The sequence below is a fragment of the Protobothrops mucrosquamatus genome, unplaced genomic scaffold, assembly GCF_001527695.2.
Source record: "Protobothrops mucrosquamatus isolate PMUCROS unplaced genomic scaffold, P.Mucros_1.0 scaffold1230, whole genome shotgun sequence".
Taxonomy (NCBI): Eukaryota; Metazoa; Chordata; class Lepidosauria; order Squamata; family Viperidae; genus Protobothrops; species Protobothrops mucrosquamatus.
The window spans coordinates 90,948-117,210 of NW_015387437.1; the positions used below are offsets into that span (position 1 = coordinate 90,948).

A 26,263-nucleotide genomic window follows, 5' to 3' on the forward strand; every position below is an offset into this window, starting at 1 on the left:
AAAACTGGCAAGCAGTGATTCCCCTTCTCTGTCTCTTCTAAGAATTTATTTAAGAATAGTACCATCCTCTAGCACAGTGTTTCTCAACCTTGACAATTTTAAGGCATGTGGACTTCAACTCCCAGAATTCCACAGCCAGCATTGCTGGCTTTGGAATTCTGGGAGTTGAAGTCCACATGCCTTAAAATTGTCAAGGTTGAGAAACACTGCGTGACGGTCTAGCACAACCCAATAATACCACCTAATGTCTGCATGGGGCACCTTTTTTTTTTAATCTATCCAAGCATTAGAATCATCAAAAAAAAGTTTATTTCATCTCATGAAATGAAGAACACCCTGGATATTTGATAAACTGATAAATTTAAAGAACACATTACCATCAGAATGCATTATCAACATCACTACTCTGTTCTAGAGCCTATTGTCATTTGGGCATGTTTTTCCCCTTAGATTTTTCAAGAAAAGTCTCTGCTAATAACAGTGGAGGCTTCCCTTCTAATGAAAAAATAATAATTTTCATCAAAAACATAGCAAAGGAACCTGGTTCCTTTGGTTTCTGGTTTCTCACAATTCTTGGACAGCTCAGTTTTGTTTTCCAAATAACAGATCTCCATACTAAATGCATTTGTACAATCCTACCTTGTCTATTTTGGCCTATACAACAACCCATCAGTCCAATATTTATTTACAATCTAATAGAAAAAAATGTCTGCATCTAAATCAATTTCTTCAAACTATTCTGCACAAAGCAGATCTCTTTGCTGGAAGTTGCAAGCGGGAGACAAAATCAGTGCATAGGAATCTATTATCAGGAATGAATGCTGGGTGTTAGCATAAACATAGCAGGTGAAATCAGGAGATACAGACATAAATCAGTGAGGCCAAGCAAGGAATCTATAGCTCAAAAGGCAACTGTAAGGAGCTGAAATAATGGAGACTGAGTTTTGACTTGTTAATTCTTGCCACTTGATTAAATTTTTGCAAGACATACATATGGTTAGGGCATCTCCTGCAGCTATACCTACTCTGGTTCCAGCTTGTTATGATTTGAACTGTTTCCATTTGGCTGATTTAGTTGACTGCAAACTTTCCATCTTTGGCTTTCTATCTTTATCCACATCTTTTTTCTTTTGGACTTTGGGGCATCCAACATTTCCCCCCCCCCCCCTTTGGGTCAGATATAAGCTGATTGAACTCCTTCTCAGAAGTTTCCATATCAGACTGCAATTTATCTTGCGCATCCTTTCATCCTTCAAAGCAAAGTTGTCAGAGTCATGTCTGAAACCAGCACAAGATGGTCTCAAAAGTGTCCTCCAGATGTTTTTTTTTATTATTCAACTTTCATGAACTCCAGTTGCCATGCCTGTGTCCAGGGATCTGGACACTTGTGGTCCAAAACATCTAGAGGGCATCAGAATGCTCATTCTTCAAAGTACAGCCAAGAACGTATTGTTAGGAATCACTCTTCTGGAATGTTTTGACATATCTGCTGACTTCAGAAATGGGATTTGCACAGTCCCATAGTCATTTTTAAAAATGGCATGTGCTAAACTTTTGAGCATATAAAACGAGACACTCAGCAAAGGTGGTCAAATAAAGGTTTAGCTCTTGCAAGTTATTTGAATGTTTTCTTTCTGGGTAGGCATAAATTGCAGAGAAGAATGAGTAATGCCTCTGCTGCCCTGCCCCCCTAATATTATAGTTCCATAAAATTATGACTAACAAAGGAATAAATAGCACATCTGCTGGGATCATCAAACCAGAATCAAGAACTTTATAATTGCATTCTTAAGTGCTCATTGAACGCAGAGGGGTTTATTTGGGGGCAAATATGCTCATTGTTAACCATAAACTATGCGATTTTCCATGCAGGTAGAAGAATTATGAGAATAAACAGTATGATTAGATTTTATCATGCTTCCTTGTTCTTCCTATATTTTCAAGAGCTGTAATTCATTGTTATTTCCAACTCTTTTAGTTTTTTAAATGTGCAGTTTTCACATGGAATAACCATTTTCTTATTTCTCCTACAGCTTTTACTGTATCGATAGAATATAATTTCTGACGGCACAGAAAACTAGAAGTAGAAATAAATTATTAGAATGCAAATTTGCAGTGGTGACAGTCAAGAAGGGGGGATTTCTTTCATTGATGGGAGAATCTCATGAATAGAAACAACTCTGATACCTTTTCAGCAGGAACAAATTCAAGATCCTAAACATTTATGCTTTTTGCTTGGAAAGGAATGGGCAAGCCGTGACCATCCAGATGTTGCGGGGCACAACACTCTATCACTATTATTCATGCTGGCCTGGACAGCAGACTTAAGCTATTATTTGCTGCCCAGAATGATATAGCTGAGCAAACCAAGAAGCATTGCCACTAATTTTGATTTATTTCTGAGTACCATTTATGGCTTAATTCCACAGTCTGCTAAAGTCATAAATCATTAGTGTCAGTGAGCCATTGGGGCTCTTTTGGATGCCAATAGATATAACTTTAGGAAGCTGTATTCCACTCTCAGCTCAGCAGTGGTTGTCCTGGGAAATAGTTTGTTGGCCTCAATTCCCTAGCTGCAATAGTAAAGATTTATTTTATAATCCTGTTAGGCAAAGGAGCTGTAACAGAGAATTCAGGCATGAAAAACTAAGCAATGTTTGATCTTAAAAGGTTGGTTTTTCCTTATTCAATGTAATTAAAATTCTTCGTAGGAAAACTGCTCATAGTGAACATCCATTTGCTAAAGTCCTGCTAAATTCAAAGGTCCTTACTTTCTAGTTCTAGTAGTCTCAGTTCCAGTTGCTTCACCATTGTTGCTTGCTGTTATCACTTTGCAACACATAGATTAATGAACCACAATGCCTATTATCATCTTCTCCCCAGCTATTTTTCTGTATTTCACTTGAAGTTTAAAATTGCTGTAACAACTGTCACAGAATTGTTCCTCCCATTTTATTTTAGTTGATTAGCCAAATACATAATATAATGCTATTTAATAGCCACTTGCCTTTTAGGCATAGTTAACTGAATGTCATGAATGATGTTAGTATTTTTTTAACACTATATGAATTAAGATCTTAATCAGGGAAGGAGAGGTTGATGTGGACATGTTGTGTTTTATGGAGTTAAAAGGACTCTTGCTTTGTAACTCTTACAACAAAGTTCCTTTTTTCTTTATGGGGAAAAGGGGAAAAACAGCAACCAATGCTATAGGTCAGTGGCCCCCAACCTTTTGGCCACCAGGAACTGGTTCCATGGAGTAAGATTTTTCTGTGTATCGGAGGGGGCCTAGTTTGTTTGTGTGGCCCAGTTGTTGGCATTCCATGGACCAGTGCCGTGGGGAGGTTGGGGATCCTTGCTATAGGTAGTCCTTGCTATAGGTAGTCCTTGATGTATGACCACAATTAAGCAAGATAGTTAAGTGAATTGTGCCCCATTTTACAACCTTTTTTGCCACAGTTAAGCAAATTGCTGAAGTTAAGGGGATCATGCAGTTGTTAAAAGAATCTGGCTCCCCCACTGACTTTGCTTGTCAGAAGCCAGCTGGGAAGGTTACAGATTGTGATCACATGACCCTGGGACAATGCAACCATCATAAATGCATGCCAGTTGTCAAGTGCCTGAATTTTGATCATTGGGACCATGGGGATGCTACAATGGTTGTAAGTGTGAAAACTGGTCATGAGTCACTTTTTTCATTGCCACTGTAATTTTGAACAGTCATTAAACATAAGTCGAGGACTACCTGTACACAGTACATAATCCTATATACAGTGTTTTCCCGAAAGTAAGGCCTACTCCGAAAATAAGTCCTAGCTTGATTTTTGGAGGTGGGCCTAATATAAGCCCAACCCCCAAAATAAGCCCTAGTTTTGGAGCGAGGCACAGATCTAAAAATCAAGCGGGGGTGGAGCTGCCCCACGTGCCCCGCACCCACTTACCTTGCAGCCAGGCCTCTCCTCGCTGGCCCACATCTTCTGCAGCATCTTCTGCAGCCAGGCCTGCATCTTTGAATCCATAGCTTGATACTCGGCTGCAGAGGCCTTCCGGAAAGGCCTGACTGAAAAATGCAGGCCAGAATGAAGCTGCTTCTTCGGTCACAGAAGAAGTGGGACTGGCTGGGTGGGGCTGTCCATGCCGGAGGTGAATATAAAAGACATCCCCTGAAAATAAGACCTGGTGCCTCTTTTGGAGGGGGGAAAAAATAAGACCAGGTCTTATTTTCGAGGAAATATGGGTAGCTCTTTTTAAAATAAAAGAATTATTTCCTCCAGTTTAGTTCAACAACTTTCATTGTGTATTTATTCCAGCTCATCTCTCAAAGGCAAAATATAGCACAGAAATATACTTTATTATGTAAAATATGTAAGTTTCCAATGAAATATTTAGGACAAAATACAATATGTTGTATCCTGAATGTAATTATTTTAAAATTAAAATTCTTCAATAGAAACTACAAAAAATATAGAAACACTTAAAAGATTTGTATAGTTATTATCAAAAAAGGAAACTAAAGAGAAAAATCTGTGGAATTCTATTTGACGTTTTGATATAATGACATAAAAAGTACAAATCAGATATCCTGTTGAAAAACAGAATTTTAAAGATTCTTCAGGATATCAACATTATCATAGGAGATCAAATCCAATTATATTGTCACAAATCTATACATTCTACGATGCTTGTGCAACCAACCATTTCTAGTTTTGATTCTGTATTCTTATTGGATCATTTATCTGTGATTTGGTGTGATTTTGATTCTCCCCACCTAAAGGAAAACAAGTAATAGCATAGGGCCAGAGAAGCAAGTGAGCCTCATTTTGGCACAGCCAAACCCACAGGGTCACAGCTCTCTCTTGTCTATATCTATTTGTCTTCTTTCTCATCTTGCAATTTGTTTCCCCAACTGGCCATAAGCACAAGTCAACTGCAGTCAAGATGTTTCTCAGCACTAACCCAGTTATATTTAGAAAAACTACATCAACATATTCATGGTACCCCTTGTCCAGTACTGTACTGTATGTAATATAACATTTCTAAATTAGGGAATGTTTTTAAGGATACCGTTCTGTTTAGAATAGGTTCAATGTTATAAAACCCTCTTAGGACTAATGTCAAAAGTACTTGAAAAGTGATGAATGTAGACCTTTGAGAAGAGTTGGCTACAGCTGGTATGGAAGAAAGGGATGTTTGAAATAGAAAAAGGGATGATGAAAAGAGGGCAAGTGGGTAGGGTCACCCTTTTGCTGTGCATTTCTTTTCTCTTCAATTCATCATCAAAACTCTGCCCCTTACAATAACAACCTTCAACAGGAGAGAATTGTTCATTTTGATTGCAGATGAGAAAAGATAACAAATAGTACCCATCCTGCACAACTAACTTCTCTTTATTTTATTGCACCATCTTATATTTTGTTTCAGTCACGGTTGTTACTTATTTCTCAAGGGAAATTTTTAATACTGTATTAGTAGTGCTTAATAATTTCATTTTATTTCAAATAAAGCATCATATGATTATAAATGGAACACTATGCATTAAACATGTACATATTTTAAAGTGCTTTAATTGCTTTTTGCATTCACTCAGTTCTAGAATTCAGACAGGTTAATGAGTTATCAAATATTTAGTCTTATGGCTTATTCACTTTCTTGCGGCTGGGTCATCTGAGTGAAAAACATAGGATGTTCATATAAAAAAGAGTATGCTGTCAAATAATATTAACTCTCATCTAATTCAACTATCATATATAATTCAGCTATCAAACCTGAGGTGCTGCTGTTCATTTTCTGCCACAAGCATTGGGGGCTTGGCACCTAACAAATGATACTTTTCTTCCTATCAAACAATAATGAGGGTCTTTAACATCAAAAAGAAGCATCCTTCTTAACGGTGATGATGGGACTATCCCCAGATTACAAAGATATTAAAAACAGCCATCATTCACATCATTATTCAGGAATCTCTTGCAGATTCTTTCCCTGCCATGTTCGGCAGACATTTCAGTGGCTCCAGTGTATCACAAAAACCTACCATCAGATCAGAAAATTGAGAGACAAATAAGGCCATTCATACAGAAGCACTTAGGCAGGCTCCCAAGGACCTAGGCTCAGTGCATTATAACCCTTAAAAGAGAAATATGACTCTGAAAAATGCTTTTATGCAAGTTCCTTGAACTTCAGTGATATTTTTCCAAGAAGGTTGAAAACTATCTGGAAATAAATAACTTCTATTAAACAACAACGATTCCAACCTAGTGTCAATATTTAATCCAGCCATGTTAGTTCCTTTTATTAATTTTGACCTCTGGTACTTCTCAAGCTAAATAATCCATTTGCTCAAAGGTTAGCAATGTTCTTTTTATCGAATCAGTTCTGGCCACAGTCTTTTGCATTTTTAAAAACAAGGCATTGTTAATTAAAACATTGAGGCTCTGTGGCAAAAAAAATGTATTCATAACTTTTTGCAGAATTCTAACCCCAATATCCAGTTCCATTGGGGTTTTTTTTAAAAAAAACAAAACCAATGGAGCCAAAGGACCAATCAAAAGGACAACCGAGAACACAAGTCCAAGGCATGCTAGATATCCAGGACCCAGGTGACGGATGGAAATCCTTCCTGAGGAAAGCCCACTAGTAGCAGTGCTTCAGAAAAGGCTTGGCTCTTCACTACTAAGGGATTCATTTTCCTTAATGTATTTGAAAATGTCCATCTCGTCCATATTTTGGATCTTCTCTTCTGCCGGCTGTCCCGTTTGGGTTGGAGAAGATGGCAATTTTTTCTCAGGTATCACTGGCTTCCTAGGTATTGTTGGCTTAGATGCTATGTTGGGCTTGGGTTTAAGCTTGGGTTTAGAGCTCACTTGCAACATTTTTTCAAAATCATCTTCCACTCTGAAAGAAAAAAGAAAGTAAAGGCTTTTTTTTTATTTCAGTAGTCCAACATAATAGTGTATGACTGTCTTTCTCTACCCATTACAAACATGGAGAAGGGCCACGTTTGCTTTGCACATGGGAGTTTCAAATGCAAACTGCTCACTTAATCTTCAGGCGGTAATCAAGTACAGGTAATCCTCAATTTACAACAGTTCATTTAGTGACCATCTGAAGTTACCACGGTACTGGAAAAAGTGATTTAATATACACTTTTTAAATAGTCTACACTTTTTTAAAATATACACTTTTTGAATAGTCTTTTCACACTTACGACCGTTGCAGCATCCCCATGGTCACGTGATCAAAATTCAGACACTTGGCAACCGACTCATATTTATGACAGTTGCAGTGTCCTTGGGTCATGTGATCCCCTTTTGCAACCTTTTGACAAGCAAAGTCAATGGGGAAGCCGGATTCACTTAACAATCCAACTGCAGTGATTCACTTAACAATCGTGGCAAGAAAAGTCATAAAGCGGGGTAAAACTCAGTTAACAAATGTCTCAGCAAGAGAAATTTTGGGCTTAACTGTGGTCATAAGTCAAGGACTACCTGTATACTCTTAGGATACCAGGAAAATGAGAAAAGAGTTTCTCCAATATTCCTAAGTGTAGCTTCCTGGAATCATTCTAATAAAGGAAGCATAAAGGTTGGGTTTCCTTTTCCAAGACAAACCCAAACAACATGGGAAGGCATCTCCCAGTCCACACCTACCTCCTGATATCACAAGCCCAAGAACTCCTGTACCTTGTAAGGTTTCACATTGTAACATTTGGGACACCCTCCTAACACTTGCACCAGAAGATGACCTTAATACCAAGCGATTTCCTGGGCATCTGAAACCTGGCAACTGTTTAAACCAGAGCTGGGTAACGTTTTGGTGGCCGTGAGCTTTCTATCTTTTGAAAGGGAGAGACCTGCACTCAGAGCAGCTATGCTGCAAAGTGAAAACACATCTCAGTGGGCCCTAAGCAGGACCTTTCCCAAACTTTGTTTTATTCCCGCCCCTTTTTTTAAAAAAAAAATAATGATGTACAGCTTATTTCAAAACTTACTGTATATTAAAGCAGCGATCTCCAACGTTGGCCACTTTAAGACTTGTGGACTTCAATTCTCAGAATTTCTCACCCAGCATGGCCAAGGTTGGAGCCCCCTGCATTAAAGCTTTTCTGTATATTCCATCTCCAAATGGCAGAAAACTATGCTGCTAACTTTTAGGGGTCATTAAAAAAAGGGAGTCCCTGAGGTTGAATGTGACCCTGGCTATCAGACTGACCATCCTGTTCTAAACAGAGAGATGTAGGCTAAGTTGAGGTTGATTCTTTTGCCCATCCTTAAGGACAGTGCAGCAGCCAAGCACAATTTTTTCCATGAGTATATCCAGGTACTTTTTTATTTTTAGCTTGTGCAGCCATGTGAAAATATTGCGCCATCACAGTTGACCAGGGTACTTGGTACTGTACATTGTCTTATGCTCAACACATGTGATTGTGTTAAGACAAGAAAAAGCATCACCTATTCACAATGATTAAATTATGTCAAAAAGCATAATGAACACGGACATTATATTACTGACTGCTGGCATTTAGAAAACTCTGCATGGATTAGCTACAGAAATCCTGATGAATGGGTAATCTTATAAAAGAATGAGATTTTTAAAACTCCAGGCCCAATATGGAAGTGGGGACTCAGCTTTTGGCAAGAGAAATGCAACTTTGGAAGGTATGACTGTCATTATATTTTATGGAATAAAAAAAAAACAAATGAAGCATAGCAACTATCTGAAAATATTAAGCAATGTCATCTGCTGGAAAAAATGTGTAGCTGTATTTAAAAGACATTTATAAGCAGCTCAGACATCTATGGACTATTTTTATTTAAAAGTTTCTAAACAAAGAAATCTATGTTCTATTTTTAAATCTAAACACATTAAATCCACTTTAAAAAAAGAAACACATTGTTTGAATATCTTATCGTAATACTATCATGATTTAACTTCAGCCTGCTCTTAATGGAAAAATATCCATAGCTTCTAAATATGCCGAAAAAATGGAAACAAGATAATTGCTATGTAAGGTCCAAAGACTATAACACACCACAGATGTAGTGCTATTCAGCCAAAAGAGATCCTATAATGGGGAACTACATCTATTCTGTAGAATAAAAAAAATATGTATTCATCCCTACTAAAGCCACCGTATCTAAAGTATTTGTTTTAGAGACAAAAACACATTTGGTAAATAATTGCATTTCTGATATGAAAGCCCCAAGAAATTATCTCAACAATCATGTAAAATGTCTCAAAACACAGAAACTTCTCTGTGTTGAAAATGTTAGTGTTGAGCCCCCCAAGGGTGCTCATAAACTAAGAAAGATAGATTATCATTTTATCCCACTGACTGATTACAAAGAAAAAAGAGTGACATTACAGATATCAGCCCCCATTTACTGTATTAACAAGTACTTTTAAGGTGGCGCCTTAATTCATCATATTCCTAACTGCCTTTTGATAGAAGCAAGATATTATTACTTATTTGCCTGATAAAGAGGAAGGAATCTACTGTTGTTCTGGTTCTGCACTATTTTGCAAACATCCATTCTCGTTCTCAGGTTCAGAGAATTCCATTACACTTACTATGGATACTGCAGGTAGTCCTTGACTTATGACAGTAATTGAGCCCAGAATTATAATCATAAGTCGTGCCAGTTGCGTCACCATGTGACTACACCCAATTTTATCTTTTTTGTAGTGGTCATTAAGTGAATTATTATAGTCATTAAGGGAACACAATAGACATTAAGTGAATCCATTGTCTGAAGTGGGTGTTTTTACCAGAAACTGGAAATAAACACCAATTTCCAACAAAAAAAAAACATTGCAAATCGTGGTCATGTATGGCCGGTTGCCAAATACCCAAAATGTGATCACGTGACCATAGAAGACAGGGGATAGAGTCATTAGAACCTTGAATCGGGGTTGTAAGTAGCACCGGGGAGGTCTGTCACAACTTTTGAGCATTTGCTAAGTGACCAATCGTAAGCCAAGAATGACCTATATCTGCTCGATCAATGAGACCAGGTGAAGGTGCTACAGGCCAGGGGTCCCCAACCCCCAGTCCGTGGACCGGTACTGGGCCGCGGCATGCCAGCAACCGGTCCGTACAAACAAGCAAAGCCCCATCTGTGGGATGCAGGCAGCACACAAAACCACACACTCTCCATTCATGGAAAAACCTTTCTCCACGGAACCGGTCCCTGGTACCCAAAAGATTGGGGACCTCTGCTATAGGCAGTAGGCTTACCGTTCTCTCCCCACCAATCTTTCCACTTTAAAGAGAAGGCGTTTTTCAACAAAAACAGAATATCCTTCTGACTTAATAAGACTAGGCTCACTTTTCTAGCAGGTCCTGTCTTGTCAGAAGAAGACTGTAATTTTACTGATACACTTATTCTCCATGAGTGAAGATTTTGATCAATTCTGCAATTTCATCTTCATTCTGAATTGCTACAGTTCTCTCATTCACTGAATATTTATCTGGCTTTGATGGCTTTTATATCAAAGGTGTCCTGATATTTCTTGGTAGTTAAACCATTCACAAAAAGTCCTGTGTTCCCAGAGCAGAAAAATAGCATATTGTAAGTGGGCCTTACAGTAAGAGTGATTTCAGAAAGTATAATTCTCTTCTTACTTCTATAGTGACTTGACATTATAATCTTCTCTACTGGAATTCTTTCTAAAGCAGGCATCTATTTGTAATACAAGAGCTATGCTGTTTGTTCATTTATTTAATCAACCTTTCAAGGCTACCATATTTCCTGGCATCTGCTTGTGTTTCTCTGATGAGAGAGAAGGCAGTGAAAATTAAAGAATGCTGAGGAACTTGTTCAGAATTGTGAGAAAAGGTTGTAAAAGGTTCCTCACTGGCCTATACCAATAGTGGTCAAGTTGACCTATCAAATCAATTATGTTTGTAGCTCTGATTCCTGAAAAATTGTTGGCTGTACTTTAAAAAGAGATTGAGATTTGTTGTGCTCTTGCAGATTATGTTCAAACTAGCCATGCTAGTTTTCTGAATCCTTGCCATGCTTCCTTTGTAATTGCTAAATGTCATATGATAACAGGCAAGGCAAAATTTAACACAGATATCATTATGGAAGCAAGATTGGGGGATGAAGGCTCCACTCAAGTCCCTGGCTTGAACATTAATCCTGCAAAAAATGTTTGAAATTACAAACCCAATGATTATGATAATTGCAGTTGTCAAGAAAACATCAGTCGGAAAAAAGCCAGATTCAGTTAAAGTATGATTTCCTGCTAAGATAGTAAACTGAAAATTAAATTAATCCCTACTTTGAATCCATGATCTCTATCACACAAGGCAGCATTTCTTAAATAGGACTGAGGTAGAAACCGGAATTTGAGTAAAGGATACAAGGAAAAGTTTAAAATGAAGTTAATATACTTTAGAATTATTGTCTTCTGGTGTCAAGCGATGTCTGAACAAGGCCAGAAGATCTGTTGGGTTTATCTTTAATCAGTTAATGGTCTCCTGTGTAGAAGTAATTTTCTGAGGTAAGCTAAGATTGAATTTCCAGTTCTCCCAACAGGTGCCCTCTAAATGTCTTGGATTGTCAAAACCCTCTTCCAGACATTTTACTTCTGCAGAGACCATGGCTTTTCATGTTTGAGCTGAATCTGTAATCTGCAGAGTCAAGGAGCATGATGGGCATCAAAGTATCTGTGGACACCATGCTAGAAGACCCAGGATTAGAAAACCAGAAGGTCCATTACCCAGTTTCCTGTAAGGACCGAAGTAGAGGCATGCAGGAAATCCACAACTGAACAAAAGAACACGACCCTCCATAGTTGTGGAATTTGAGCATCTAATGTTCAGAGATGTGCTTCTGCTTGCGCTTCTGGAAATATTTTATAGCTATTATAACTACTAACCACTGATAGCACTGTCCTCTACAAATATATCTAAATTGATGAATGAGAGCCAGATGGTGTAGTGGTTAAGGCACCAAGCTAGAACCTGGGAGAAGGTGAGTTCTAGTCACTTCTTAGGCACAAAGCCAACAGGGCAACCAACTTTCTGCCAATCACTCTCTCTCAGCCCTAGGAAGAAAGCGGCAATGGCAAACCACTTTTGAAATCTTGCCAAAACAATTGAGGATTTAAGAAAAGGAAGAAGTAGACTTTATATACAATTCTAAACAGAGTCTCCATATATCCCTTCCAGTAACACTGCTAAATACCAGCACCTTGAGGGCTCATAAAAACTAATGCACTACACATAATCATGAGTCCAATTCTCAATAGAATTTTGAGTGTCCTAGAAAGATTTGTGGCTATGTATGTCTGATGAATCCCAAACAGGCAAACTTGGCCACACACTGCCAGCTAGGGCCATTTCAAGTAAAAATATCAAAAGTACACATTGTGTAAAAATAGCGAAAGCCAGTCCTGAGGGATGAGATGGTAATCATGTATATGAGTGTATATATTTCCCAGCTATATAATTCAACTAAAATAGAGTTATACCTTGGAGACATCATGCCTTAAAAGATCAGATGTGCTCTTAAACATAAAAAAGCATTAGCATTTTCCTCTGAGCAAACTAAGGTAGGTGTCTCTGATACGACATGTTATTACAAAATGTTCCATTATAAACAATGAAGAAGAATCATGTTTCCAAAAGACCTTATGCAACAGAGTGTTTTTCTTCTTCTTTCCATTATGAACAGGTTATTAAAACTCTAAAATGTTTCTAACAGCCTCACTTCTATTCTCACAAACCCCCCCCCCCAAATTTAAATGCAAGTACCTCCCTAGAGTTGGTGGTAAGTGATTCTACAGAATTTCAAAGAACTCTAGTTAAATGTGCAGCATAGCTCAGTGAATTGAAACTGTAATGTAGATTATACTATTGGTGAGATCCAGTCTTAAGTCAAATTATCAGCAGATTCCTTGAAATCAGTAAGGCATCAATTAGTTGTGATTAATTTATCCAATTGATTTCAATGGATGTGTTTTAGGAATAATTCAGTCTGTAAGTAATCTAATGGGTTTTTTTTTTTAAGAAAGCAAAGAACTGCTAGAAAAGTAACTGATCAAAAGTGTTTGGTTTATACCTGTATGAAATATTTTCTTTATCAAAATGTAAGAATTTATATGACTTCATAAATATTTAGAGTCCCAAATTACTGTTCAATCTCTATATATTTCAGATACCAGTGTAGAGGTGTGGAGACTCAGTAGCTTAATGAAATTGGAGACGGTCTCTGCTCCAGCCACTCAAGTCCTAACCTGTCAAGTGAGCTCCCATTACTTGCCTCAGTTTCTATCCACCTAACACAGTGTTTCTCAACCTTGTCAATTTTAAGGCATGTGGACTTCAACTCCCAGAATTCCACAGCCAGCATTGCTGGCTGTGGAATTCTGGGAGTTGAAGTCCACATGCCTTAAAATTGTCAAGGTTGAGAAACACTGAACAGTTCAAAAGCATGTTGTATGTGAATAGATAAATAGGTACCACTTCAGAGAGGAGATGAGTTGGCACTCCGTTCAGGCAGTCAGATTCCTGCCAGCTCTGAACTTTCCTGGTTGCAGCACCTGTTTACTGATTTAAATGATTAACTCTTGACTATTGTACACAATTCCTTTTGGCTCTGAGGAAATGCCTAGGAGAAGGATGGATGGAAGACAAGAAGAGAAAAACATGATAATAAGAATAACTGAAGAACTACAAGAATGGAGGAAATAACTATTGCTAAAATCCATACCCATTCACATTTATTTATACAATCCCAATTTTGAAAACAGTGGGACCTTAGTAGGCTAAAGCTAGAAGTTGTCTTCTAATCTTGGGCTGCTTGAGGCAGACAAGCTTGAGGAGAGAGATCATAAGCACACAACACTAAATTTATCATGCAATTCAGATGAATACCTCAATAGTTCCTCTATGTCTTCAGCTGGACTAACATTTAACACAGGTTCTCTGTCTTCACTGGCTGTCAGCAAAAGCAGTGGATCTCCAAGAGTTACCATTCCACCAAGATCTGGTCCTTCAAATAATTTCACATCTAACATTTAAACAAAAGACAGACAAAATCAGGCTAAAATACAGTGATAAACAGCAACTATAGCCTAAATAGCAATGGCACTTAGACTTATACACCACTTCACAGTGCTTTACAACCCTCTCTAAGTGGTTCTACACAGTCAACGTATTGCCCCCAACAATCTGGGTCCTCATTTTACCGACCTCAGAAGGATGGAGGCTGAGTCCACCTTGAGCTGGTGAGAATCGAACTGCTGGCAGTCAGCAGAATTAGCCTGCAAAACTGCATTCTAACCACTAAGCCACCATGGCTGAGTTGAGTTGGGTGGGCAAAAACCACAGAACTAATTTCACACGATCCAGTTTCAAGTAGGCCCCGCCCACATAGAAGAATAAAGAGATCTGCAAAGTGGGGAATATCAGATTCAATTGATCTATGTCACCTTGCCACGAATCCTGAATTATACTAAGTTGTATCATTAACTTCCACTGCCAAACTATTTTGGAGAGAAAATATTTTATTATACCAATTCACTTCTGCATAGGAAACAGAAAAAAGTGATCTTTATTCCTTTTTAAACGTAGAATTATTTTATTCACTAGGTATACTAAATGAAGCATAGTTTATACCAGGCTTGGAGGAAGCTTTGAAATATTATTGCATTACAATTCTCTAACCAAGAGAATTAGTTAGGGTTAAGAGAATTAGCTTAACCAAGCATAACCAATGGCCCATTCCAGTTTTACACAGTAAGCTGAAAAGTTAAGCAGATACTGTGTATCTTACAGATGGGATGCAAGTATTGTTTTCTTTCTTTAAATTATCTCAGTATTTTTAAACATTATGCATGAAGGACTTATATAATAGTAATAGTTAACACGTTGAACAAGTGCTGAGTTCAAACTCTCTCTTGGCCATGGAGGTTCACTATGAGACTTTTGGTTACGGATGTGAGGATAAGATGTTGGGGGAGGGGGGAGGAGGATCCAAGATGCTGATTTGATCTGTCAGAGAAAATACATGATAGAAATGCAATAAATAAACCTAGCTAAAAAAACTAGTTAAGGAATTAAGTAACTATCTCCAGAATCCAAGATAGAGTTTTACAACCAAAGATTCCATGGTTTATGACACTTTTTTTTAATCCTATAGAGCAGTGATGGCGAACCTTTTAAAGACCGAGTGCCCAAACTGCAACCCAAAACCACTTATGCATCGTCGGGTGCCAGGTTGGTGTGGCCCATTGGCTGGGCGTAGCCCACTGGCTAGGCGTAGCCCATTGGCTGGGCGTGACCATTGGGTGGGCGTGCCCATTGGGTGGGCGTGGCTGCGGTGGTAACGGCAGACTGGGTGGGACTAAAAAGTTCAATCAATCAATTCCAACTTTGCAAGATTTTTTTTTCCCGTGAGAAGTTGAAATTGACTGATTGATTGAACCTTTTTTTTTTTGCACACGGCGGCGGAGGCCTAAAGTGAAAAGGTTTTATAAAACCCAGCTGAAGGCCTAGGACTGGGGCGACGGCACGCGTGCCCACAGAGAAGGCTCTGAGTGCCACCTCTGGCACCCGTACCATAGGCTCGCCACCACTGCTGTAGAGTATATAACAAGAAACTTGAATATTCATTAATACCTTCTTTGACTGCCAATATCTTCTTGTTGCTGGGGGATGAAAAATCTTCAAATGTACCGAATAGTTCTTCTCCCAAATCCACTTCTCCATGAAAAATTGTTAACTTGGTTTTATCTTCTTGAGCAGGTGAGGACGTGGGCTTCTTGAGTTTTTTAGATCTAAATTTTTAAATAATAAACCAGAAATTATTAAGAACCTTCTGACAGTAGGGATTTCGATTTGGCGTGTTGGTATTGACCCTTTTCAACCATGTCATGACTTTAATTTTATTAGCCATGAATGAAGAAACATGTTGCCATTGGTCCATGGTTGAATTGCTCCATTGAATTACTCCATGGTTCTGAAAGTTTATTGAAAATAGCATAAATGGTCCTGATCCTGACCTAATGTCAGTTCTGTCCCAATGTTAATTTGGTCCTTGATCTGCATGGCCTACAGTCAGTTTGGTGTAGTCGAGAACCAGAAGACTGTGAGTTTTAGTCTCACTTTAGGCACAAAACCTGGGTAACTTTGTCCCAGTCACTCTCTTTTGGCTCTAAAAAGCAGGCAATGACAAACCACTTTTGAAATTTTGCCAAGAAAATTGCAGGGACTTGTTGAGGCAGTTGCCAGGAGTCAACACTAACTCAAAGGCATGTGCACATACATACTCATATATACACTGAATGGTCTACATTATAATCATGAAGCTGTTGAAGGAACTCTTTCTACGCCATCTGCTTTAAATGTGACATATGAAAGATACAAATGGGAAGAATATTTATAGTTGATCATAAAATACTGCAATATATATATATGTACATATACATACATACACACACACACAAACACACACACAAACACACACACATATATATAGCCAAACTTGTTCAAGCCTTTTTAAAAACAAAACCAGCAAATTTTATTCTACCTGGAAGAAAAGAAAAACGATACAGATACTGAAAATGTGCCCCCAGCAATTCATAAGGAAGGGAAGGCAATTCTGAAAAACATTTCCATGTTTTCTGAAGGTAATGGTAGTACAAGGTGCAGAACAGAGGGAAGGCATAGCTCAAATTAATTCAGCAAAGCATTCATTAGCCCATTACATATGAATGTTGTAGATGGAGAATCTGGGGACAGACTTTGTGAGGCTTTTTTTCTTTTTTTTTCTCCAGGACTACAAGATATAGTAAATCATGATACTACATAACCGTATTTAGTATACGCACCTCAAGATGAGTGGCATATACATTTGATAAATAAATAAATAACTGAACTGAACTGAACTATACAGGCATATATTTAAGAATGAAATAATGTTAAACTTGGGAGATTATTAAGAATACCACTGCTAAACTAAACTTGATTATGAACTAATTTTAACCATTACTGATACTTAGGGCGAGTGTTGTTGCCAGACGTCTTACAACTTTCTTTTCTATAGGCATCCGTGATCAACTTGGTGACTGACATAACTAGCAATGCACATTTCCTGTTACCTCAAAACATGGAGGTACCAGGCTTCTTAAATCTGTATATAGCACGTTCCTGCTGCCACAAGCCATTCTGATAAGAATATCTGTCAGTAGCATAAAATGTCCAAACGCAAGAGCAAATTATATTAAGAATACGTCCAACCCCAAAGTCATTCAAAGTGACTGAATGAATGCCCTCTTCCAAATAAGGCTGGTTATGCTGCCAAGTTCCAGTAATGGGGATTAAATTAAGGGAGAGAACACAGAACAAGATGATTGATCAGAAATGCCCATATACCCAGCATGACCTCAACAAAAAGAGCTGAGAAAGCATAAGATGTTCCATGGGAAGAGACAGATGCCTACGCAGCTGTCAGTGCTCACTCACATAGCACCATTTGTAACCTCTCCAAGTGCCTCTTTTTTTTTTTAAGTTGAAATACGGAATCCTATTTCTATGGGTTTGTTGCTGCTGGGCTAAACAAGTCATGAGCTTCCAATTATCACTGTCATTCCACTCATTGCTGATTCATTGCTAGTACTCTGAGTAAATAAAACTGCAATGTTCCCAGAACCTGTTCAAATTCTGTAGGAAAATGATACTTTAGTACTAAAGAATGTTTAGAACAAATATAGACACAAATATTTCCATTTGCTGAATAACTTTCATTGCTTTGGAGATATTGAAAATACTATTTTTAATACATATTCCTTTAATTTGTGTCACTTTATGCAGCATATGTGTTCTTACCAGAAGAATGAACAATATTTTCCAAGATTCTTTCCCATTAATTTTATTCAGTTGCTCTTCATACATAAAGCCAATACAGGTTAGAGTTAGTTCACAGTACAATGCATATGCAATGTCTTTTGCTAAAGGTAATCACTGTTGGGTCATAACTTTCTTGTAGAAGAAAAAGGAACAGATAAAACTTACTTCATAAACTACAATATTAGTGTGAATTTGCTTTAAGGTTGATAGGAAATTCAATTTGCTTAATTACAATAATTAGAAATTATAAATGCAATGTTAATCAAGCTCTTAAAACCCAATGTAAGATAAAGCCTTTCCTAAACAGGGACTGCACCTCAGTTCTCTTTTTACTTACTTCCTCTGAATGTTGCTATATTTTGTTTTGTTTTGTTTTGTAAAGTAAGTCTAAAGCTAGTTGACAGCTTCATGGATATCCTTTGTTACCTAAGCATTTCTATTAGGAAATGACAGGTGCCCCCCCTCTCTCTCCCTCTCCCTCTCTCTTAGGCTCTCCTCATTCCACATCAGGCTTACCATGAGCTGGTCCCTAGCTGGTCCAAGTAAACAGGTCTAACCTGACCGTCAGTGGACTTTCAGAGCTAGTTGTGGTGGCGCAATGGTTAGAATGCAGTACTGCAAGCTACTTCTGCTGACTGCTGGCTGCCAGCAGCTCAAGTTAATTCAGACTTCCATCCTTCCAAGGCTGGTAAAATGAGCACCCAGGTTGTTGGGGGAAATATACTGACTCTAAACTGCTTAGAGAGGGCTGTAAAGCACTGTGAAGCGGTATATAAGTCTAAGTGCTATTGCTATTGCTAGTTGCACTGATCTTTGAAATCTGGCCAGGGTCCGTACAATGCCTATAGGTCTGACAGGGACAGGATGAGCACAGATTTTGCTCTTCTGTACTTTTCTGTACTCGGCTCTTTCTTACTATTTTGGGCCAGGCAGTAAAAAAAAAATGGAAAAACATAATATACTATTAAAATAAGATAAACATAACTCTGTCAAAGAACCAGACTTATTTTAAGATTTTACAATGTAAATTAAGTCTGTGTTGGCACATCGAAACCATGGGAATTACATTGTACTTAGTCTGCAATTCTAAGCATGCTTTTTTGAAACAAGACAAAGGAAAATGGGCAACACAAAGCTTGAATTTACAAGCCAAAAGACATTTACTGAAAGGTAAGTCATAGCATATTCAGTGCAATCCCCTTTCCAGGAAACAAGCACTGAAAAGTCAAGAAAACAACTTATGTTGGAATTGTTCCATTATGAGAATGGTGGGGAAACAATGTGGGGTTAGTTAGGTTCGTATCACTTTTCTAGTTGACTTTTGGTTGGTTGTTATTATCTGACATGGGGTACTTGGTAGCTGAGAAGGTTGGAGGTTGACCGAAGGGTAACAGCAATGACAGACAGAAGTAAGTGTGGTGGGAGATGGGACATGAACTGTTCCAAGGAAAGAAATTGCAAATTTCTGTTTCAGGGCCCCAATCTCAACTCACTGGCCAGATAGCCAAATCACTGGCTGCAGTGGGGTCAGGCTCACGCTCTTGAACGCCACCTTTGTCTGAAATAAATTTAACTGCCCAATGATTTGTCCATTTAAGCATTTATTTGCACTGTATTACGGCTAGTTGGCTGCTGCTGTTACATGATGATATTGCTTGTATGGCAGCAGAAGCAGGGAAAATCCAGCTGAAACAAAGAGCTAAAGTAGGCATTCCAGTAACTCCTTGCTTTAAAAGCCAGTGACAACCAGCAAAGGATACCTAGATATACCAGAAGAGCAGTGGCCACATCAATTCAATGTGTTTTAATGACTTTATTTGTAAGAAGGAACGCATACATTCACAATCATTCTACATACTATGAGTAAGGCTTTTAAAAGCCCAACCCAATCGAATCTTATTAGAAAGGGAAAGGGGAGGGATGAACAAAAGGCAACTGAACTCTACTCCCATTAACACTTTCTACTGTCAACAAAAGAGCTCTGTGAATTGAATGATTCAACCCATTTCCTGTTCCTCAGTTAGATGCCTGGGAGCATTTGATGAGGTAATGCCCATTTGGAAATCTTGGGGCGGAAGAGCTGAGTCATGCTATTATTATCGATCCCTTCAGACAAAAGAAGCTTCAGGGTCTCCCCTCCCCAGCTCCACAGCCGGGGAAGAAAGAAGGCACGGGTCGAGCAAATTTGCTGTGGCACTTATCTTTCTGTGCTTTGAAAAAGGTTGCTCACAAACTGCAAAGGAGTTGCTAACGCTGACCCCAGCTTGACCTGCTTTAGAGCACAGTAACATCTCAAAATTCAAACTTTTTCTTTTCCCAAATCCCCAAACCATCAGTCCTTCTGACTAAAGACTCACCTCACCAAAGATCAGCCTTTCCTAACATACTCATTTTCTATGTCTAGGAAGGAGTATTCAAAAGAGCTGCATTTCATTAAAAAAAAATCCAAAAAACCATTAACCACTTCCATTGTATCACCAATCCACTCAAAGAAACATTTTCCCAAGATCATTTGCTCAAGCTTCATTTCATGCTATCACACTGTCCCATTTCATATGAAGCTGCAAAAGACTGGCTGATAGTTGCTAAATACACTACAGAAAAAAGAAGAGAGGTGGAATGCCTATAAAAGCAGCTGTAGAATTTAAGCTACCAGCAAATGTGAACTTGTGGTTGTCTAGCCAACCCTGCCCCCCAAATGGGCTGTCAGTGGATGTGGCTTAGCAAAATAGTCCCCTCCTCAAGTACTCAAAAGAAGAACTTCTCTAGGTAGAAAAAAGATATCAGGAACAAGGCTTCTGATAGAATCATAGAGTTGAAGGGACCTTGGAGGTCTTCTCTAGTTGAACCGCTTGCCCAATTGTCCTTATACAATTGACTTGCCTTCTCCCAACTCATCTTTACTGTGAACTTCTACACCTATTTGTCAATGGAGGAAAAAATCAATCTCTCTCTCTCTCTCTCTCTCTCTCTGTGTGTGTGTGTGTGTGTGTGTGTGTGTGTGTGTGTGTGTGTGTGTGAGAGAGAGAGAGAGAGAGAGAGAGAGAGAGAGAGAGAGAGAGATCTACCATTGGAAGTTTGATATATTGCAGCAGATGAATGTTTTTGTAAACTCAGTTGTTTTTTTGTAGACCATAACATAATTATTTTGACAGGCAAACTCCCTGACCTAAGCAGATTTTATAGCTTTGAACAAGTAACTGATCTCTCTCAATTTTACATTTTCCTAGTTTGTGCAATTGAAGTAGCAAGCTTGCAACACAATTCATGGAAGGATAAACACAACAGAAACAGTAAAAAAAAGTAAATGTAGGACATTAAAGCATTTTGCAAGGATGGGCCTTTTTCTTTTTGTGGTTTTTTTAAAAAATATCAGTGACATTGAGAAATATTTTCCTCCACTAAACATTTAAAATTATTGCCCTAAAAATGCTTGCTGGGAGTTTTGATAGGCCTTGGAAATGAGATTTATTTTGAGGCTGAAATGTTTGGGGGGAAATATAATGCTACAACCGATGGGCCTTTAGCTCACTATATAATTATCTTCAGATATACTAGCTATAACAGCTATAAAAATATGTTTTCTTGCTGTTTTAGTTTAAAAGCTCTAACAAAGCAAAGCTATTCATATCCTTTTTCTTTTCTGAACACTTAAAAAAGATATTCACAGGCTCAGATATAGGGTTGCCACCTTTCCTGGATTGACCTTTATACTTTAGTTTCTGGAATATGTGTGATGGTGGGAAGAAAACTCCCTTCCTGAACCCAGCAATGCTTGCTAGGTCATTCGTCAATATGGGTTTACTTCTCGTTCAAAAATTCTCATCTTTCTTTATTGTGATTAAAAATACCACACCTGATGATCATCCATTTCCAGAAAGCTGTTAATTTCTCTTTCAAAGCCATGTCTCCTGCAGATACAAAGATAGGGTACAGGACCTCCTACCAGAACAGCTATGGAGAATAGCCCTTAAAGGTCAAGGCAGAGTGGCAGGTCTGAATCAGCCTAAAATGGCCAATAGGAACTGAGTTGGTTACACTCATGATGGAGTAGCTGAGAACAGATGCACCTGGATAAGTAAGGAAACCTCATGGATGACTTAAAGCTACTTCAAGTATGTGTTATGGATGAGATGAAGGCAGAACCATGAAGACATAGCAGGAAAAAAAATGCTTAGTGCCTATTTGTACTATACTCAAGCTAAGCAAAGAAGGTAATTCTGCCAACATGTCAGGTTTGAAAAAAGAGACATTATTAAATATGTTATATTAGGGAGGAGGATCCAAGCCTTGATCCCTACTATATGTCCAAGTGCTCTCTCCTCTCTTTTTTTCACACCTACATGAGGCCACTGGGTGAACTCATCCACTGCCATGGGGTGAGGTATCATCAGTGAGGTATATCTCCATCCCTGGTGAATTAAGTGATTCCATGAATGTCAGTCCTGGTGCCTGGAGGCTGTGAGGTTCTGGATGGGGAACAGGCTTCAGCTGAACCCTGGCAAGATTATGGATCTGGATTTGTGGGCTTTAGGTTTCAGGACTAGACCATCTTTGGTGGCAGATATGGTTAGAGGGACCTTGCGCAACCTCTCATTTCACCCAAGGGTTTGTATATTTGTTTTCTACTATTTATTTCTTAATGTAGATGGCTGTGTGCTGCTCAGAGTCACTTTTGATGAGATAGACAACTATATAAATTTGATAAATATATGTACCGAGGCATATAAACTTGGTTTTATTCATGTATTACTTCTATTTCCCCACCCTGCATACATTCTGCTCTTAAACTCTAAAGGGGTAAATCCAGAAAAATAATACAATAGTAACTGGGTTGAAAAAGTGTTTGCCACTGTAGGAACAGTCTTGCCTTGAGACCAAATCAAGAAATAATGAAAGTTAATTGGGGCTAAAGTACTATTTGGCACTGCAGGAACAAACCCTGCATGCGCACTCTAATGGTTTTTTTAAAATTCAAACTATTATCTATATTCAGGGCAATTTTTGTAAAATCACCATAACTCTGTGATAATTGCTTTTACCTGGTACCTGGGGGAGGTTTTTTTCCCAACACAGAGGGAAAAATTATTCAGTTATTGTGAATTGGCATGTAGATGTTTTCCACTGTTCCATTATCAAGATACATTCTGCCTATCAGCTTACGAAAACTGTCATTTACAGTAAATGGCAAAATGCACTGTAAGGAGCAAAACAAAAAAAAGCCTGAAGAAGTATTTCTGCATTTGCTGGACTCTCACTGGGTTGTGTAAATTAGACCAAGGCCTCATCAGCACTCAAGTGGATTTAAATACGTATCTTTCAACATTTTCATTACTTTGTGAGAAAATCTAAGCAAATCTGGGTGATTCTTGGATGGGAAACTATGCTAAAATCTCAGGGCTGTAGATTAGATTGGAAAATAGCAAAATCTTCCCTCAAAAAAGATAATAGCCAGCCACTTTTCTACTGTCCAAAGAATCAGTGTGACTCAGCCCATATACAGAAGAGTTAAGTATGACACAAACTTCCATTTACCTGGAAACACATTTATGTCTCACCGGGGAATATAGAGAAATCACAGCCCATAGTATTTGCCCAGCCCCAGACAATTTGATCTGTCAAGGCTGACACATTTCCTTCCAGAATCATGGAAGTGTGCCTTGTCTGCAGCCATGCCTGCCCTCCGTAATCAGGTTCCCTCTGAGATCCAGAAGGCTACCAGCCTGCTGGTGTTTCAAAAGGACTTGAAGGCTTGGCTCCTCTCCCAGGCCTTTAGGGAGAGTGAATGAAACCCTCTTGTATTTAGTTTCTGTTTCTTTTCCTGTCCTTTTCTTTTTCCTTCCCTTTCCCCATCCCTTCTTCTTTTCTTCCTCCCTCCCTCCCTTCCCTCCTTCCTGCCCAGTTTTTATCATCTTTGCTATCATTTATTCTTTATTCTTTGTTTTTTATAAGTTTTTACTTGTAAGCTGCCAGAATTGTTGGAGTTGGGTGGCAAAGAAATTTAACAAACAACCACATTTCATAAAAGGCATATATGTTTCCTTTTCAGAAAAACTTCATAAATCCTGATGTCTCCTATTTTTGGAGATATCTGTTTATAGACAGTTTCTATGATATCTTATTTTCGGAGATAGAACACTGTGTAGAGAAACTGTTTATAAACTTACTTTGTGCATCTTGATCAAACTAAGGGTTCTATTATAATTTTTATTAGGATTTTTACTGTATAAATGCCAGATAAAAACACATGCTTAGAAAGAAAGAGAGAAGCCAAGGTCAAGCAAAAATCATAATTGATAAAAGCTGCTAACCAACAGTGGTGGTTTTGACAAATGGCTGGGATTGGAAGAATGGCCAGGGCTGATGTCACTTGGCCCTAGATAATGGCCAGCCCACCTTCAGAACTTGGCTTGTAACTTGGTTGTCAAAAATAAAAAGATCCTGCAGCAACCTACTTGAAAAACACATCTGAGCTAAAGAGATGCAGACTACAATTTATACATCAAGACAATCTTTTATTTTTGTTATTTAGGGTATCATCCGGGATATTAGTTACTGAATAAATTTATCACAAAAAGCCCATTTCCTTCCACCATTTAAAATGGCTTAGAAACTACTTCAAAAACCAAGATTGCTTAGGGCAGCATGATGACCAAATGCTAAAAGCGAGGCACTTGTTCAAAACAGAATTGATCGATACTAATGCAATTAATTGCTTCCCTTAAAATGAATCGTGGCTTTCAAACCGCAAAGAGGCATTCTAAGGGCTTCCTGGGCCCCTCCGCCAAAGCCTCTCTGTCTCACTTAAGCCTGTTCATCGGCAGCCACAGGATTTTCAACAGAATGATGAAAGCAGCACCACTGCACTTTGCTAAAAGCTTCAGCCCTTTTTGTACACAGATGTACAAAAGGATGGATCTTACAGTGCAATGCCACAATGCTGCTTTTATCAGTTTGGCACACACCCTTGCCTCATGCCTTCAGATGACACTAGCCCTGCCTCTCAGAAAACTTGGAAGAAAGTGTGTCTCCACAGGGACGATCTACATCAGTGGTTCTCAACCTTTTTAATGCCGCGACCCCCAACCGGTCGTAAGTCGAGGACTAAACCGATCGTAAGTCGAGGACTAAACCAGTCGTAAGTCAAGGACTACCCAACCGGTCGTAAGTCGAGGACTTTCCCTGCCCGGGAGCGCCGCGCATGCGTGGTTCCGCCCCCTGCGCCGGCTGAGGCGTAGCTGGCAAGCGGCAGAGAGTGAGCAGGCCGACCACCAGCTGGCCCAGCCCAAGGGAGGTAAGGCACCCGCCGGAAAAGAGGAAAAAAATGGACAAAAAAAATGGCGGACAGCCTTGCTTGGCAACCTCCGTGAAATGGTCGATCGACCCCAAATGGGGTCACGACCCATAGGTTGAGAACTGCTGATCTACATTGAGGCACCTGACATACTCTGAAAGGGCAGTTCTTGAAGGCTTCCCTTGTTGCTCTCTACATCAATAGAGAAGATCATGGATGCCATGTTCTGTATCTTCTAAATGGTGCCCAGAGTACTTAGACATCCACTCCTGATGGAGCTGGGAAAAAAATAAGGCTGAGCAGATATATAAGTATTTGAATAGTTTCACCATCTACATGTTATTTGCTGACAATATGGACTGATTTAAACATTTTTTTAAAATGACAACGTAAGGCTAAATATCTTCTTTTAAGTAACAAACGTCACAGTCTGAATAAAATCTATTTTGATATGGTGGTATGCAAATGTTCAAACTCCCTGGTCAATCAGTATGTTAAATAGACAAGTCTCTACAAATCTGAATGTGCTTTTATTTACTTGCGGCTATTTAAATATTCAAAAGGTAACAATGAATATGTAGATACAGTTTGTATATTCTTTCAGCCTGAAGAACTCATGATAAGGTAACAGCATACCTGGAATGAAGTAACTATCTTTCTATTCTTGCTTTTGAAATGTTTTAACTTTTTTTTTTAAACTCTTCTAGAACAGACATACTTTTCAGTCTCTTTTTATGCATTACATGTTTGAGACTACCCTAGAAATTTTCAATAATATTCAAGGCTGGGGATTGTAAAGACATTCCCAGTTCTTTTTTTTTTCCAGCTTCAGTTTCTCCACTGACTATGGGACGTTAGCTTTTAGGATAAATTGAATCCATTCTTCTTCCTACCTCACAATATTTCGTATGTCACTGTATGCCACACAACCCCAAAAAATATTTGAGCTGTGTTTAACATTTGGCAAGCTATTCTTACCTTCAAATGTTTCACCCTTTTTTTTTCTCCAAATTTATTATATTTGATTGTGGCTGAACTGTTCAATCATTTCATTTGTCCAAAGTACTTTGTTCCAAAATGTTTTAAGTATATCAAGCATATTTTCTTCTGCA

General features: G+C 38.6%; 1 protein-coding gene across 1 annotated transcript in view; it reads right to left on the bottom strand.

Moving 5' to 3' along the window:
- Positions 1–4,330: 4,330 nt before the first annotated feature.
- Positions 4,331–26,263, bottom strand: part of HS1BP3 (HCLS1 binding protein 3) — a 37,846-nt gene continuing 15,913 nt past the window's right edge. Inside the window, exons 5-7 of the mRNA XM_015820984.1 lie at positions 15,629–15,786; positions 13,883–14,018; positions 4,331–6,891 (exon numbers count right to left, since the gene is read on the bottom strand). Coding sequence (XP_015676470.1) covers positions 6,645–6,891; positions 13,883–14,018; positions 15,629–15,786 — 541 coding nt within the window. The 3' untranslated portion in view covers positions 4,331–6,644. The remainder of the gene's footprint in view (positions 6,892–13,882; positions 14,019–15,628; positions 15,787–26,263) is intronic.